Source organism: Manis pentadactyla, chromosome 1 (assembly GCF_030020395.1).
Source record: "Manis pentadactyla isolate mManPen7 chromosome 1, mManPen7.hap1, whole genome shotgun sequence".
In the NCBI taxonomy this organism is placed as follows: domain Eukaryota; kingdom Metazoa; phylum Chordata; class Mammalia; order Pholidota; family Manidae; genus Manis; species Manis pentadactyla.
Window position 1 is genome coordinate 110,066,380 of NC_080019.1, and position 16,212 is coordinate 110,082,591.

At 37.3% G+C, this 16,212-nt stretch overlaps 1 protein-coding gene across 1 annotated transcript in view; it reads right to left on the bottom strand.

Moving 5' to 3' along the window:
• Positions 1 to 473: 473 nt before the first annotated feature.
• The window catches only part of GNB4 (G protein subunit beta 4), a 76,706-nt gene continuing 60,967 nt past the window's right edge, over positions 474 to 16,212 (bottom strand). Inside the window, exons 9-10 of the mRNA XM_036926783.2 lie at positions 6,353 to 6,569; positions 474 to 3,071 (exon numbers count right to left, since the gene is read on the bottom strand). Of these exons, the coding sequence (XP_036782678.1) occupies positions 2,965 to 3,071; positions 6,353 to 6,569 (324 nt within the window). The 3' untranslated portion in view covers positions 474 to 2,964. The remainder of the gene's footprint in view (positions 3,072 to 6,352; positions 6,570 to 16,212) is intronic.

The window sequence follows — 16,212 nt, forward strand, 5'->3', positions numbered from 1 at the left end:
ATAATATTGGCACAGTATTTTTTAGCAATGATTATTTAATTTGTGACTTGGAGAAGTCAAGATGCATTTCTTTTTTAATAGATTAATTGTAAAATTGCTTAACATAGTTCAGAAGCACCTTTAGGAGACCAGTTCACTATCATCCTGCAGTATTAGTTCAGTTGACTAAGCCGAAATGATGGAAAACTGCCTCGTAGGCTCCATATTGCAGTTGAAGTACTAAGCCCAAATCTTTGCTTTTATAAAAACGGAACACAGTATGGCATGTATAACCATGGAATCATAACTGTAAAAATTTGAGCTAGGGAGGGACTTTGGATATTTATTCTAAGCCTCTAATAATTATAGCTGCCAAAAATAAGGCCTGGCCATTAAAAGTAGAGGAGATGTCCTTGCTGGTAGTAAGGTTTGGGGATGACTCACCAGGCCACATGGAAATCACTATTACTTGGTTTTAGAAAAGAGTATGTGCCTTTAAAATATGCCTGCCATATGTCAACTACTATTCTAGTTTTAATACTTATAAAGTAAAAAAATTTAGGCACCAGATAACTATGATATTCTTGATCATGCAAATTTCTTAAAACTACACTTGGCCAGATTTTTAAGCCTTAAAAAACTAAGACTCAAGTTATATGGTGCTTCTACAAATCGTATACTTAATGATTTCAGGAAGTCTTATGTACAGCAGATTTAAATAGACAATCAGCTGAGAACAATACATCAGCTGAACTGCAAATGTAGTTAGCAATTGGAACCCATATCACTAGAAAGCAAAGGTTTATGTATATCAATATTGTAAGGAGGTCACCATTTATATATGTATAATTACCCACAACAGTGGTTTACTTTTCAGTTGCTTAGTACATATTTTATTATGGGAATTGCTTTTAAGCTATATTAAAACTTTAATACATTAAATCACTTATTCCAACATGTTTAAGACCATGGAATTGTGTAGTCTGTGTAGCAGACTAAAGTATCCTGTTACTAGAATAACTTAAAGTTGAGGAGAAGAGAGACTCCCCCTTTTAAGGCTATTTTTGCACATGGCAGAAATACTTTCTTGAATAGGATTTTGCAGTGAATTAACTGAACTACACAGCAAACCACTCCCTTCCCTTTTTAGAAATGAATACGTTCCTTTAAATATTCTTGCCTTAGCTCAAAGAGCTGCTCTTTATGAAGTGACTACTTACATTTACAAACATTAATAGCAAAAAATTCATAAAAGTCTTACCATGTGTGTACAAATATACATTCGTAACTGCCATCTACAATAGTCTGGGTTTTTTTTGGTCCTATATCTCAATCCTCCTTTATCCATTTTATTCTCTTTTTAGTATCAACTGATCTTAAAAAACTGGTACTATGTTATAGTTGATAACACTTACCAGCACATTCACAATATAAAAATGAAAATTTACAAGTGAACTTTAGGAATATTAGGTTAGCATTACAGGTGGCCAAAAGTTAACAGAGACCTAGCTCGACAGTAACTGACACAGTTCACTAAATTACAAAACACAATGCACTTTTGTATGTCAGAATAACCCATGACTTCTCTATAAAGCAAGACTAACCTTCTATTGTCAATCATTTAGATTTATTTGTGGGAGAAAATCCATGGGGAAAATTATCTTTGTTTAAATTCAGAGGGGCCCATTCTAATAATAGACACATTATTATATCATTGGCAAGCAGAGGAATTGCTTAGTATTTTATCTGACTCCTTCAAGAATTGCTCTTGGAATTTTTCTTTTGGCTTTAAAGTGGTGTCACTTGGATTAGGCATTCTTTGAAGCAAAACCACTTAGAAACCAATATTTTGAGCTAAAAGAAGAAATAGAGCAAAAAGCTTGAATGTTTAAAAAATTTTAAAGGCACAGCTTACATCAATTCAGTTTTTATGTGAACATAAATTCATAAAGCTACCTGTTATAGTTATAATTAATCAGGTCTAGTGATTGGTTAGATTTTACACTTTTTTCAGAAACATACCATCACCTATTTCCTATATAGATGCATGTTGATGGAGAACATTAGGATCCTTCAGATACAAGGACAATTCAAATGTTCGTCAACCTTCTGAAATAATGAGTGCACCCTACTGATTCAGTTCTAGACTATGAAATCAGTAGGAAGTCCAACTATTTAGGCTTCCCAAAGTGTGACTGGACCATAACCAGCTCTTTTTTTAAATGCAAAGAATCATTTATATGTGATTACTGCTGTCTACCTATTGTTAACGTACAAGTTTCTTATGGATGTCTAAAATTTCAGAGTGAAATCTGAAGAGCAGAAATAATAGTCTTAAGCTATCTCCTCCTCAAAAGACTGAAAATGACCTCTTACTTGAATGCATAGCAAAGGATGCACCAGAAACTAATGATACTCAAAAAGGCTCTTCTCAGAGACACCCAGGCCTGCCAGCATTCTTAGACATTAAGCAACCAGGATCTCTTTTAGATTAAAAAGGACGGTCAGGATTCAAGGAGATTTTCTTCAAACATTAGTGCATACACATACAGTATCACTTCCATCTATTACTGTACCTAACTCCTCTATTACAAAATTTAAAAATGTGACATTGCCTATTATATATGAAGTTAAAAATGTAGTTCTTAAAAAATACAAACACAAACATGATAGGTTGTTATAATGCATCCAGTCTGTTCTACACAAAGAATAATTAGACTGAGTAGAAGCAAAAATTTAGCAATGTTAAATTAGCTCAGCTCCTCAGTTGAATCCACTGGTCCTTTAATCTCAGCAAGCACCTTTGCCTTGTGTTGTTCACCTTTTTTTTGTTTTGTAGTTTACTGAAAGCATCTTTTTTGTATATAATAATCTCAATAGAAAAATCCTCACCTGCAAATATAAGGTAGAACTTTTTTCACAGCTCTAGGCTGTAACACTGATTTCTCCAGATATCAATGGAGAACAGAAAATGTGTATGCAGTGTTAATTCCAGATTCTAAGAAAACTGTCCCAAGAGCCTGTTGCCACAGCCATTCCATCATCAGTTACACCTAAACAGCTGACACGGTTGTCATGACCAGCAAGAACACCTAAAAAACAAAGTCCAGTAAAAAGTTAGAAATGGGCAAATTTTAAACAACTATAGGCATGAAAGATCTAGAAGGGTACTTAAAAGCTAACAGATTCCCCTAAGTGGGGAGACTCAGTGCCAGGACTAAGCTGGACATGTACATAAATACAGTTCTTTGTATTATGTGAATTTCTGATGTGCATCAAATGATGATTTTCACTTTTGAAAAACTATACATTCTTATGTCTAGGATAACCGATGTAGACTTTTATTCTACATCTCTAATAAGTTGATGACACTCCAGATTTTGCCACCGAGCTATGCTATTTTCAACAACAAAAATGTTCAGTGAAGTCACCTTTTACCATAAGAACAACAGGAATGTAAGACTAAAGTTGCCTTACATCACTACGTCCAAAATGCCAATGCAATTTACTTTCTTCTGTTGCCACCAAACACTGGAATGTTTTGGTTATAATCTTCTGAAATCATCACACTCATACAAAAACTAAAAGTAGATCATTAAACTCATTTGACATTCTGATCACCACACAGGATAAAATGAAATATTTCCAAATGGGAGGAAAATGATATATTTACAAGAGAAACTGTAATACATCAAATTCTTAACAAGAATTTTTTCTTTAATATACTGTCTTTGAGTATGCATTTTCTTCTTATATAATAAGCTTATAATTTCCATCTAATCTCAGGAATAGAAGTTCATCTTGTCTACTTAATATTCTCTGTAGTACCTCATAGGGCAATATTTGGCAATGGGCAAATTTACCATTAGGGGTTGAAATAACAAAAAATGAACATTTGGCTAAATAAATCACATTGGAAAGGAGAATGAATTAGCAACTCATGAGTCACAAGTCAGTACTAAGGTGAAATTATCCAGCTAAGCCAACTTGAAATCAAGCATATGTTTAAAGTATGAAAATCAAGCACATTTTTTATTTTGTGTGGATACTGGCACCTAATGCTTTTAAAAAATAATTGGCTTTGGACAACAGTTTCTCTAAAAATCCACTTGTAAAATGTTAAACTGAACTTCTCTGTGGTCTCTTAAGAGAGGTTGTAGAACAGGGTTCCTGGGAATGTTGGTACCGCCTCTGGTCCCTCAGAAACCTCAACAACTGTATAGGAGTTTGAAAGGGTGAGGGCATAGATCCACAAGAACAGTGAGGATGTGGGAACAGGTTTTTAAGCTGGATGGCAGTCACTGTGTTAGTGGACCCCAAAATACTGAGTTCAAAGCAAATGGTCTGGTGAGCCCAGAAAACGTTATACTGCAAAACCTCTAAAAGGGTCAGATACTAGTGGAACCAGGTATCTCTGGAATCAGGTAGGGGCACAGATGGGGTAAACATAAGACTGCACTAGGAAGTGTCCAGGAATCAGTTCCCAGGCTGCTGCCTCCACTCTGCAGTCAGGTGATTAACCGTCCTGCACCAGGGCAGAGGACTGGAGACTCGTGTGCTAGAGACAGTAAAAGAGGGTCTCTTAACCAGAATAAAACAGGCCCATCTGAGATTGGTCAGACTGCCAAAAATGGAGAATAAGGAAGTTTACTTGCTAATTGTTTTGCACTGCCAGTTTTCCTCCTGAAATTGGCCCCCAAACTGGCAGCCAGCTTATATACTCCAGGAAGAAAAGGGGAAAAATCCAGTTCAGAGAACATGGCTAGCTCAGGGGAAAAAGGGCCTTAAGAAATATGAGACTCCCCAGTGAAAGCCTGGCCAGACCACTCACCAGGGAGGCCAACAGTCAATACGCCTAAACCACACACAGAGGGCTTCCAGTTTTAGTGCCTCCCTCTCGAGTATGAATAAGAAGCTAAAAATCACCAGAGTTTTAAGGAAATATTCTGAAAAATAAGGACAAGGAACTAAAACATAAGAGGAAAAAAAGTAACTTGTAAAGCACAAAAGATTATGCTTGAAGAAGAAAACAAGAAAGGCTTTTATTAATAACCTCAGAGAAACAAGACTTTACTCATGAAAAAAAGAAAGGGTGCCTTAAAAAAACTCTCAAGCTGAAAAGATGGTAGCAAAAATGAAACACCAAAGCTTAACAGAAAGGTCACTGAAGAAAAAAACTGAGGATTTATTTCTCTCAGACATAGAGCAAAATAAAGATGGAGAATAGGAGAGAATATAATAATCAAGTCAAAGGAAAGTCCAAGAAGTCCAACATCAGAATCGTGGGAGTTCTAGAAAGAGAATGACAGTGGAGAAGAAATGCAATCAAATCAGCTCCTGAACTTCCCAGTACTACAGGATGTACACTTCCAGACTGAAAAGGTCCACCGAATAACTGGCGTAACAGATGAGTACGAATCCAGACCAAGACATAAAACTGGCACAAAGTTTGAAAGATAAACTAGTGAGAAGTACATAAAAATTAAGAATGTAAGCAAGAAACAACCCTAGGGAATATAAAAAAGGTATGCAGCAAATCATAGTATACACCTCTTTGCTCAGCAGTCATACCTGGTTAAAGTCATAATTATGTAAAAACTGATGTAAACAAATTCACTGCATGGGAAAAGTTGGAAGATGGGAAGGATGTGGCTGTGGTGGGAACAGGGATGTTAAAGCCAGCCCCTCAACAGATAATGCCTAAAAGTTAAGAAAAAAAAATTGAGTAACAGCAGTATGGGCAATGTTATCTAAAGATACAGAAGTAAATACTGGAAAGTAGCACCTTTGGAAGCAGAAAATATGGGTTGGGGTCAGAGGACCCCTATGTTTTGGTAACAATCCATGTGGAACTATTCAATTCCTTAAGTATAATTCTGGTTCTAAAAATACAAATTTAAAACACTGTGTAATTTGTTAATGACAGTCCCCAGCATGACTTCATGTATCTGCTAATATTTTAGAAGCTGCCAGGGAGAGCAGAGTATGGGGCAAAGGGAAGGCAGTGAATCTGTGTCCTGTCTCAGACAAGATGTGCTCCAGAAGAATGATCCACAGCAGTTCCAGTGTTTCCTATCAGGTTATTAAAAAATTCTAATTTGAACAAGAACATACTGTATTACATTAACTATTCAGCTTTATAACATAACTTACCAAACAAGAAAATATAAAAGATGATACTCTTCAAAAAACAAATGTAAATGTGTTTTAGAATATAACTGCCATCAAAGGGGAACGACCATGAGTAAGAACTGCCACACTACCTTTTCCCACAGTCCCAGGGAGTCCAGGAGACCTTTAAAAGGACTGATGGGAACCTCTTCATGTTTCCTGACAAAATCAAAACCTAACGTGGACTTACTTATTTACTAACCTGCACGATCTCCTTTTAGCGTGTCCCATACATTACAATTAAAGTCATCATAACCAGCTAACAGGAGGCGCCCACTTTTTGAGAAGGCTACGGAAGTGATTCCACAGATGATATTGTCATGAGAATACAGTAACAATTCTTGGTCTGCACGAAGGTCAAAGAGCCGGCAAGTGGCGTCATCAGAGCCAGTGGCAAAGGCATATCCATTAGGGAAAAACTAGAAAGAAAAGCAACAAACATTTACTCCACAAAGTAAACAAAAACCATGTGAGGCAGCATAATAGACTGGGGTAAGGTGGACGTGAATTCAAGTTCCACTTGGCTTCTTACCAGGTGAGTGATCGACAACACTAAAGATTCTTTTTTTTAATTAAAGTATTGATATACAATCTTATAAAGGTTTCACATGAACATGTGGTTTCTGCATTCACCCATATTATCAAGTCCTCACCACCTCCATTGCAGTCACTGTCCATCAGCATAATAAGATGCTACAGAGCTACTACCTCTCAGTGCTGTACTGCCTTCCCCGTGTGCTACCTATATTCTGATTGCTAATCATAGTGCCCCTTAATCCCCTTCTCCCTCCCGATTCACTCCCCTTTGGTAATCACTAATCAGTTCTCGGAGTCTATGAGTCTGTTGCTGTTTCGTTCCTTGTTTTTTATACTCCACAAATGAGTGAAGTCATTTGGTACTTGTCTTTCTCCGCATGGCTTATTTCACTGGGCATAATCAACCTCTAGATCCATCCACGTTGTTGCAAATGGTAGGATTTGTTTTCTTCTTATGACTGAATAATATTCCATTGTGTATATGTAACACATCTTCTTTATCAATTCATCTACTGATGGACACTTAGGTTGCTTCCATATCTTGGCTATTGTAAATACTGCAGTGATAGGTCCTTTCAAATCAGGGATCTTGTTTTCTTCAGGTAAATTCCCAGGAGTGGGATTCCTGGGTCAAATGGTATTTCTATTTTCAGTTTTTTTAGGAACCTCCATATTACTTTCCACAACAGTCACACCAATGTACATTCCCACCATCAGTGTAGGAGGGTTCCCCTTTCTCTGCATCCTCATCAGCATTTGTGTTTCTTGTCTTTTGGATGTTGGCCATCCTAACTGGTGTGAGGTGATACCTCACTGTGGTTTTAATTTGCATTTCCCTGATAATTAGCGATGTGGAGCATCTTTTCATGTGCTCGTTGGCCATCTGTATTTCTTATTCAGAGGAGTGTCTGTTCAGGCCCTCCGCCCATTTTTAATTGGGTTGTTTTTTGGGTGGTGAGACATGTGAATTCTTTATATTTTTTATGTTAACCCCTTATTGGATAAATTGTTTATGAATATATTATCCCATGCTGTAGGACGCCTCTTTGTTCTGCTGATGGTGTCCTTTGCTGTATAGAAGCTTTTTAGTTTGATATAGTCCCATCTGTTCACTTTTTACTTTGTTTCCCTAGGGCACTAAAGATTCTTAAACACTTTGGGCCTTAGTTTCAATTTTAAAGTGTCAATCATGATTGACTCAAATAACACAAAGTACACAGACCATTGTTCAGCACATAGCAAGCATCAAAAAATATTGGCTTTGTCCTCCATATGGCTTATTAAAACTTAAATAAAATATTACTGTTTACAGAACTTACATATGTGTAATTTTAAAGAAGTATTCCAAAATCCAATTATGAGTAACAAATAGGCAAGATTTTATAAAAAGAGACCATAAATCATTTCACTTGGGATAGGTCATAAAGTTAAGCTAGTAGGAAAGAAAATTATGCATTATTAGTCTGTGAATCTTCTCAGACACTGGCACTACTCAACATGATTTTTTAGAGAGAAAAATCACTTGTTTTCCTCTATCTATTGGCTGTCTGTATTTCTTCTGTGACCTGATTGTTCATGACCTCTGATTACTTTTTACTATGCTGTTAGGACTTGCTGATTTGTAGGAATAAAACGAGTATAAATTTTCTATTTGTTGCAGATATTACTTTATAGTTTATCATTTGTCTTCAAAAATTTATTTTTAAAAATATAAAGCAAATTTTTATGTAGTCAAGTTTCTTTCCCTTTGAGATTTCTTTCATTTTTATGAATAAAGCCCTTCCCCAGATTAACTGATGTTTAATTATATTTTCTAGTTTTTAAAAAATAATTTTATTTTTCACATATTAACTTTTATCCATCTGAAATTTGATATACAGCATTCAGTGTCAAGGGTCTAACTTAACTTACTTTTTTTTAATAGTAATGCAACTGTCCCAGCTGTTAATGAAATAATCATCTTTCTACTGATTTTGTTGCTACACCTATAATTCACACAAAAATATTAGTTTTGAATTTTCTGTCTGTCCTTTCTTGCATCTGTACCATACTTTTAAAAAACTTATCATTATAACCTATAGTAAGTTTTATTATGTGGGAGAACACTCTTATTCTACTTCAAATTCCTCTGTCCTTTTTTTCCCACCTGAATTACGCATTTGATCAAGTCTCTTTTCTCTGTATTCCTCTGGTTCACCTCAAAAAAAAGTACACTTGATTTAAAATTTGTATTAAACCTAAAAATGAGTTTGAAGGATAAATGGTTTGTTTACAATATGCAGTCTTCCCATTTAGGAACTTGGAAAAAAATTTTTTATGTTTATCAGAATGTTTTATGATTGTCTAAATGAAGACTTTGCACATTTCTTGCTAAATGTATTGTTTATTTTATAATTTTTGTTGCTCTTCTCAACTGGATTTTGCTCCTTTCCATTTTCTACCTGGTTACTATTGGTATAGGAAAGTTACTGATTTTAAAATAGTTTTTGTGATTGGATTAAATATGGCGGCATGAGAGGTAAGACAGAGACTTCCTCCTAAAACCACATATAATATGAAAATATAATTAATACAACTAATCCTGAAAGAGCAACAGGAAAGACGACTACAGCAGACTGCATACACCTGGAGAAAAGAGCAGACCTCACGGAAGAGGGTAACGTACCAAAGCTGTGACCGGGCAGGACCCAAGCCATTCCCCCACCCCAGCTCGACAGCAGGAGGAAGAGAAACTGAGCAGGGAGGGAGTGGAGGCCTGGGACTGCTGAACACCTAGCCCTGGAGATCTGCTCCGGGAGTACAAACCTACATTGCATGGTGCTCTGGTGATTAGTGGGGTTGGAAAGCTAAGACAGGCGGAATTCCTGGAGAAATGGAGATTACAGCTGCTTATGGAAAGCAGGAATTCATATACGGCTGATCTGGGCGGGCAGTCTGAGGGACTTCCTATAGCAAGAGGGCTGCTAAAGGGGCAAGGATTGTACAGAGCTTACTGCTCAGGAGAAAGGACAGGTAGACAAAATTGTCCGGGTGCACTCTGCGCAGCAGGTTGGGAACTTTTAAACGGTCTTCAGGCACTCCCTTCCCCTAGCTGGCTACACAGCTCCAAGGCCCCCCACCATGATATGCAGCCTGCTGTGTCTTCCTCCCAGCTAGCCTGCACCTGGCTCGCAAACTGGCAACACCTGCTCTGGCATCAGGCCAGCCAGAGGGAAGCCCCACCTACAAGAGCTACAACACAAAGCATAGAGGCTTACACCTGTGTGTCCGGCCCACTGGTTCTGGCAGTGGAGATAGGCATAGAAGCCGGGAAGCAGGAAACAGCCCTTTCCTCCCCACAAGCACCAACACCACTTCCCTGCAACCCCCGATACCACTCCAGGGGCTGAGAAGCTCCAGATGAGTAGAGCTTCTGGGCACTAGAGGGCACCACAGACAAATATGAAATGTCAAAGGAACCTGGTTCAAAGCACAATTATGAATACACCTGAGAGAGATTCAAATGAAATCGATCTTATGAATCTTCCTGAAAGAGATTTCAAAATAAAAATCATAAACATGCTCATGGAGGTAGAGAAAAATATTCAAGAACTCAGGAACGAATTGAGGACAGAGATCCAATCATTGAAGAGCACAATGGAGGGTATTAAAAGCAGATTAGATACACTGGAGGAGATGATAAATGAAATAGAAACTAGGGAAGAGGAATACAAAGCTGAGGCACAGAGAGAAAAATGCATCTCTAGGAATGAAAGAATACTGAGAGAACTGTGTGACCAATCCAAATGGAACAATATTCATGATATAGGGGTACCAGAAGAAGAAGAAGAGAGAAAAAGGGATAGAAAGTGTCTTTTTGGAAGTAATTGCTGAAAACTCCCACAGTCTGGGGAAGGGGATAGTCTCTCAGGCCATGGAGGTGCACAGATCTCCCAACACAAGGGACTCAAGGAAGGCAACACCAAGACATATAGTAATTAAAATGGCAAAGATCAAGGATAAGAACAGACTATTAAAAGCAACCAGAGAGAGAAATGAGATCACATACAAAGGAAAATCCATCAGGCTAACATCAGACTTCTCAGCAGAAACCTTACAGGCCAGAAGGGAGTGGCATGATGTATTTAATGCCATGAAGCAGAAGGGCCTGGAACCAAGATTACTTTATCCAGCAAGATTATCATTTAAATTTGAAGGAGGGATTAAACAATTTACAGATAAGCAAAAGCAGAGAGAATTTACCTCCCACAAACCAGCTCTACAGTGTATTTTGGAGAGACTGCTATAGATGGAAGTGTTCCTAAGGTTCAATAGCTGTCACCAGCGGTAATAAGAAGGGATAGACAAAGAGTACAGAATATGATACCTAATATATAAAGGAGGAGGTACAAAAAAAAAACCTTTAGATTGTGTTTGTAATAGCATACTAAGTGAATTAAGTTAGATTCCTAGATAGTAAGGAAGTCTACCCTTCAACCTTTGGTAACCACAAGTCTAAAGACTGCAATGGCAATAAGTACATACCTATAAGTACATACAATAAGTACATACCTAAATGTAAATGGTCTGAATCCACCAATCAAAAGAAATAGAGTCACTGAATGCATACTAAGACACAACTATATGCTGCCTACAAGACACTCACTTCAAACCCAAAAATATACACAGCCTAAAAGTGAAGAGATAGAAAAAGATATTTCATGCAACAAATAGAGAGAAAAAAGCAGGTGTTGCAGTACTTGTATCAGACAAAATAGACTTCAAAACAAAGTCACAAGAGACAAAGACAGACATTACATAATGATAAAGAGGTCAATTCAACAAGAGGATATACCCCATTATAAATATCTGTGCATCCAACACAGGAGCACCTCCATATGTGAAACAAATACTAACAGAATTAAAAAGGGAAATAGAATGCAATGCATTCATTCTAAGAGACTTCAACACTCCACTCACTCCAAGGAACAGATGAACCAGACAGAAAATAAATAAGGAGACAGAAGCATTGAACAACACATTAAAACAGCTGGACCTAACAGACATATACAGAACTCTCCACCCAAAAGCAACAGGATACACATTCTTCTCAAGTGCACATGGGACATTTTCAGGAATAGATCATATACAAGGCCATAAAAAAAGCCTCAGTAAATTCAAAAAGATTTGAAACTGTACCAATCAGCTTCTCAGACCACAAGAGTATGAAACTAGAAATAAATTATGCAAAGAAAGCAAGCCTACAAACACATGGCTTAATGACATGCTCCTAAATAACCAATGGATCAATGACCAAATAACAACAGAAATCTAGCAATATATGGAGACAAATGAAAACAATAATTCAACACCGCAAAATGTGTGGGATGCAGCAAATGTCACACTGAGAGGGAAGTACATTGCAATACAGGCCCATCTCAGGAAAGAACAATCCCATATGAACAGTCTAAACTCACAATTAACAAAACTAGAAAAAGAAGAACAAACGCGGCCCAAAGTCAGTAGAAGGTGGGATGTAATAAAGATTAGAGCATAAATAAATAAAATTGAGAAGAATAAAACAATAGAAAGAATCAATGAAAGCAGGAGCTGGTCCTTTGAGAAAATAAACAGAATAGATAAACCCTTAGCCAGACTTAACAAGAAAAAAAGAGAGTCTACACACATAAACAGAATCAGAAATGAGAAAGGAAAATGCACTATGGACACCACAGAAATAACAAAGAATTATTAGAGAATACTATGAAAATTATATGCTAACAAACTGGATAACCTAGAAGAAATGGACAACTTTATAGAAAAATACAACCTTTCAAGGCTGACCCAGGAAGAAACAGAAAATCTGAACAGATGAATTACTAGCAATGAAATTGAACCAGTAATCAAAACACTAATAAGAACAAAACTCCTGGACCAGGTGGCTTCACTGCTGAATTTTATCATTTAGTGAAGATGTAATACCCATCCTCCTTATAGTTTTCCAAAAAGTAGAAGAGGAAGGAATACTTCCAAACTGATTCCATGAGGCCAGCAACACTCTAATACCAAAACCAGGCAAAAACACCACACAAGAAAATTACTGACCAATATCCCTGATGAATACAGTTGCAAAAAGCCTCAACAAAATATTAGCAAACCGAATTCAAAAATACATCAAAAATATCATCCATCATGATCAAATAGGATTTATTCCAGGGATGCAAGGATGGTACAGTATTAGAAAATCCATCGACATCATCCACCACATCAACAAAAAGGACAAAAACCACATGATCATCTCCATAGACACCAAAAAAGCATTAGACAAAATTCAATATCCATTCATGATAAAAACTCTCAACAAACTGGGTATAGAGGGCAAGTACCTCAACATAATAAAGGCCATATATGACAAACCCTTAGCCAACATCATACTTAAACAGTTCAGCTGAAAGCCTTTCCTTTAAGATCGGGAACAAGACAAGGATGCCCACTCTCTCCACTTTTATTCAACATAGTTCTAGAGGTCCTTGCTACAGCAATGAGACAACACAAAGAAATAAAAGGCATCCAGATTGGTCAAGAAGAAGTTAAACTGTCACTGTTTGCAATGACATGAAAAAAACCCTAAAGAATCCACTCCAAAACTATGAGATCTACTATCTGAAATCAACAACATTGTGGGTTACAAAATTAATTAACACAGAAATCTTTTGCATTCCTATACACTAATGATGAACTAGCAGAAAGTGAAATCAGGAAAACAATTCCATTCACAATTGCATCAAAAAGAATACCTAGGAATAAACCTAACGAAAGAAATGAAAGACCTATACACTGAAAACTACAAGACACTCATGAGAGACATTAAAGAAGATACCAATAAATGGAAACACACCCCATGTTCATGAATAGGAAGAATTTATATTGTCAAAATGGCCATCCTGCCTAAAGCAATCTACAAATTCAATGCAATCCCTATAAAAATACCAAGAGCATTCTTCAATGAACTAAAGAAAATAATTCTAAAATTCATATGGAACCACAAAAGATCCCGAATAGCCAAAGCAATCCTGAGAAGGAAGAATAAAGCTGGGGGATTATGCCCCCCGACTTCAAGTTCTACTACAAAGCCACAGTAATCAAGACGATTTCGTACTGGCACAAGAACAGACGCATAGTCCAATGGAACAGACTAGAGAGCCCAGATATAAACTCAAGTATATATGGTCAATTCATATATGATAAAGGAGCCATGGTCATACAATGGGGAAATGACAGCCTCTTCAACAACTGGTGTTGGCAAAACTGGACAGCTACATGCAAGAGAATGAAGTGGATTATTGTTTAACCCCATACACAAAAGTAAACTCAAAATGGATCAAAGACCTGAATTTAATTAAGTCATAAAACCACAAAACTCTTAAGAAGATAACAAAGGCAAAAATCTCCTGAATATAATCATGAGCAACTTTTTATTGAACGTACCTCTTCAAGCAAGGGAAACAAAAGCAAAAATGAACACATGGGACTACCTCAAACTTAAAAGCTTCTGTACAGCAAAGGACACCATCAACAGAACAAAAAGGCATCCTACAATATGGGAGAGTATATTTGTAAATGACATATCCAACAAGGGGTTAACATCCAAAATATATAAAGAACTCACATGTCTCAACACCCAAAAAGCAAATAACCCGATTAAAAAATGCATGGAGGATACGAAGAGACAATTCTCCAATTGTTCTCCAGAAGTTCAGATGGCCAACAGGCACATGAAAAGATGCTCCACATCACTAATTATCAGGGAAATGTAAATAAAAACCACAATAAGATATCACCTCACACCAGTAAGGATGGCCAGTATCGAAAAGACTAAGAACAACAAATGCTGGTGAGGATGTGGAGAAAGGGGAACCCTCCTACACTGCTGGTGGGAATGTAAGCTAATTCAACCATTGTGGAAAGCAATATGGAGGTTCCTCAAAAAACTAAAAATAGAAATACCATTCACCTGTGAATTCCACTCTTAGGAATTTACACAAAGAATATCATTTCTCAGATTCAAAAAGACATATGCACCCCTATGTTTATTGCAGCACTATTTACAATAGCTAAGATATGGAAGCAAGTGTCCATCAGTAGATGAACGGATAAAGAAGATGTGCTACATATACACAATGGAATACTATTCAGCCATAAGAAAGAAACAAATTCTGCAATTTGCAATCACATGGATGGAGCTGGAGGATATTATGCTCAGTGAAATAACCTGGGTAGAGAAAGACAAGTACCAAATGACTTCACTCATTTGTGGAGTATAACAACGAAGCAAAACTGAAAGAACAAAACAGGAACAAAACAGCAACAGACTCACAGACTCCAAGAAGGAACTAGTGGTTACCAAAGGGTAGGGATGGGGGAGGGTGGGTGGGGAGGGAGGGAGAAGGGGATGAAGGGGTATTATGATTGGCACACATGGTGTGGGGGAACCAGGGGCAAGACAGTGTAGCATAGAGAAGGCAAATAGTGACTCTGTGGCATCTAACTACACTGATGAGCAGTGACTGCAATGGGGCATGGGGGGGCACGATAATAGGGGTGAATGTAGTAACCACATTGTTTTCTCATGTGGTACATAAGAATGTATATCAATAATACCTTAATAATAAATAAAGGAATAAATAAATAAAATAGTTTTTGTAATCCAGAAAATACAATTACTTAAGTCTTTCTTTGGGTATCTAAACATACTACCTAGAAATAACATTTTTTCTACTTTTTAATTCACCTATTACTTCAGTTTTGGTTCCAAGTATACCAGCTGGAAGTTTCAGAACATTTAATAGTGGTGATAGTATTACTGCCTTGTTATTTAATATAATGAGAATGCCTCAAGGGTGTTTCACTGTTAAGAAATCCCATACTCAGGGTAATGGTTGAGGAGGGCAGTAATAATCAGTTAACAGGTTCTCAGAAGTGCAGTACTTTTACTTAATGCTTTTAGGACGGTTAAAGCCTGATCCCAGTGGAGGTGGTTTTTCCACATCACATAGGAGGAATTGCTTTTCCTTCTTTCCAAATATACACAAGGAACCTCTAGCTGTAATTTCTTCTATTAAGCATCCAACCATTAGTCATCCCAAGCTACAGTGTAGTTCAGAGGCAAAAGGCTTCAGCAAACCCTTACTGCCTACTTACAGGCTCATGATTTTAACCACTTCCTTCCATTCTAACAGCCAACATGACACTGCCCATTACTCCTCTGCAGGAAGTCCGGCACCATCATTTGCTGGTATTTTGCCAGCACTTATGGACTAAACCTGTTCTCTACCACAGACCAGAATAGAGAAGCGTACACAGGACAGAACAGGACATTTAGTGCAAAACATCCAGTTCAGAAGATCAGCCCTTCTGGCTCAGAGTGTGGGGCATGGCATGCAAATATTCTATGTTCAAGAGACAGAAGGGCCGTACATTGTGTTTTGCCTAGGACGGTGTCTGTTTATGCCTCTCCCCCTGGCAAATGACTGACCATGCCCTTTC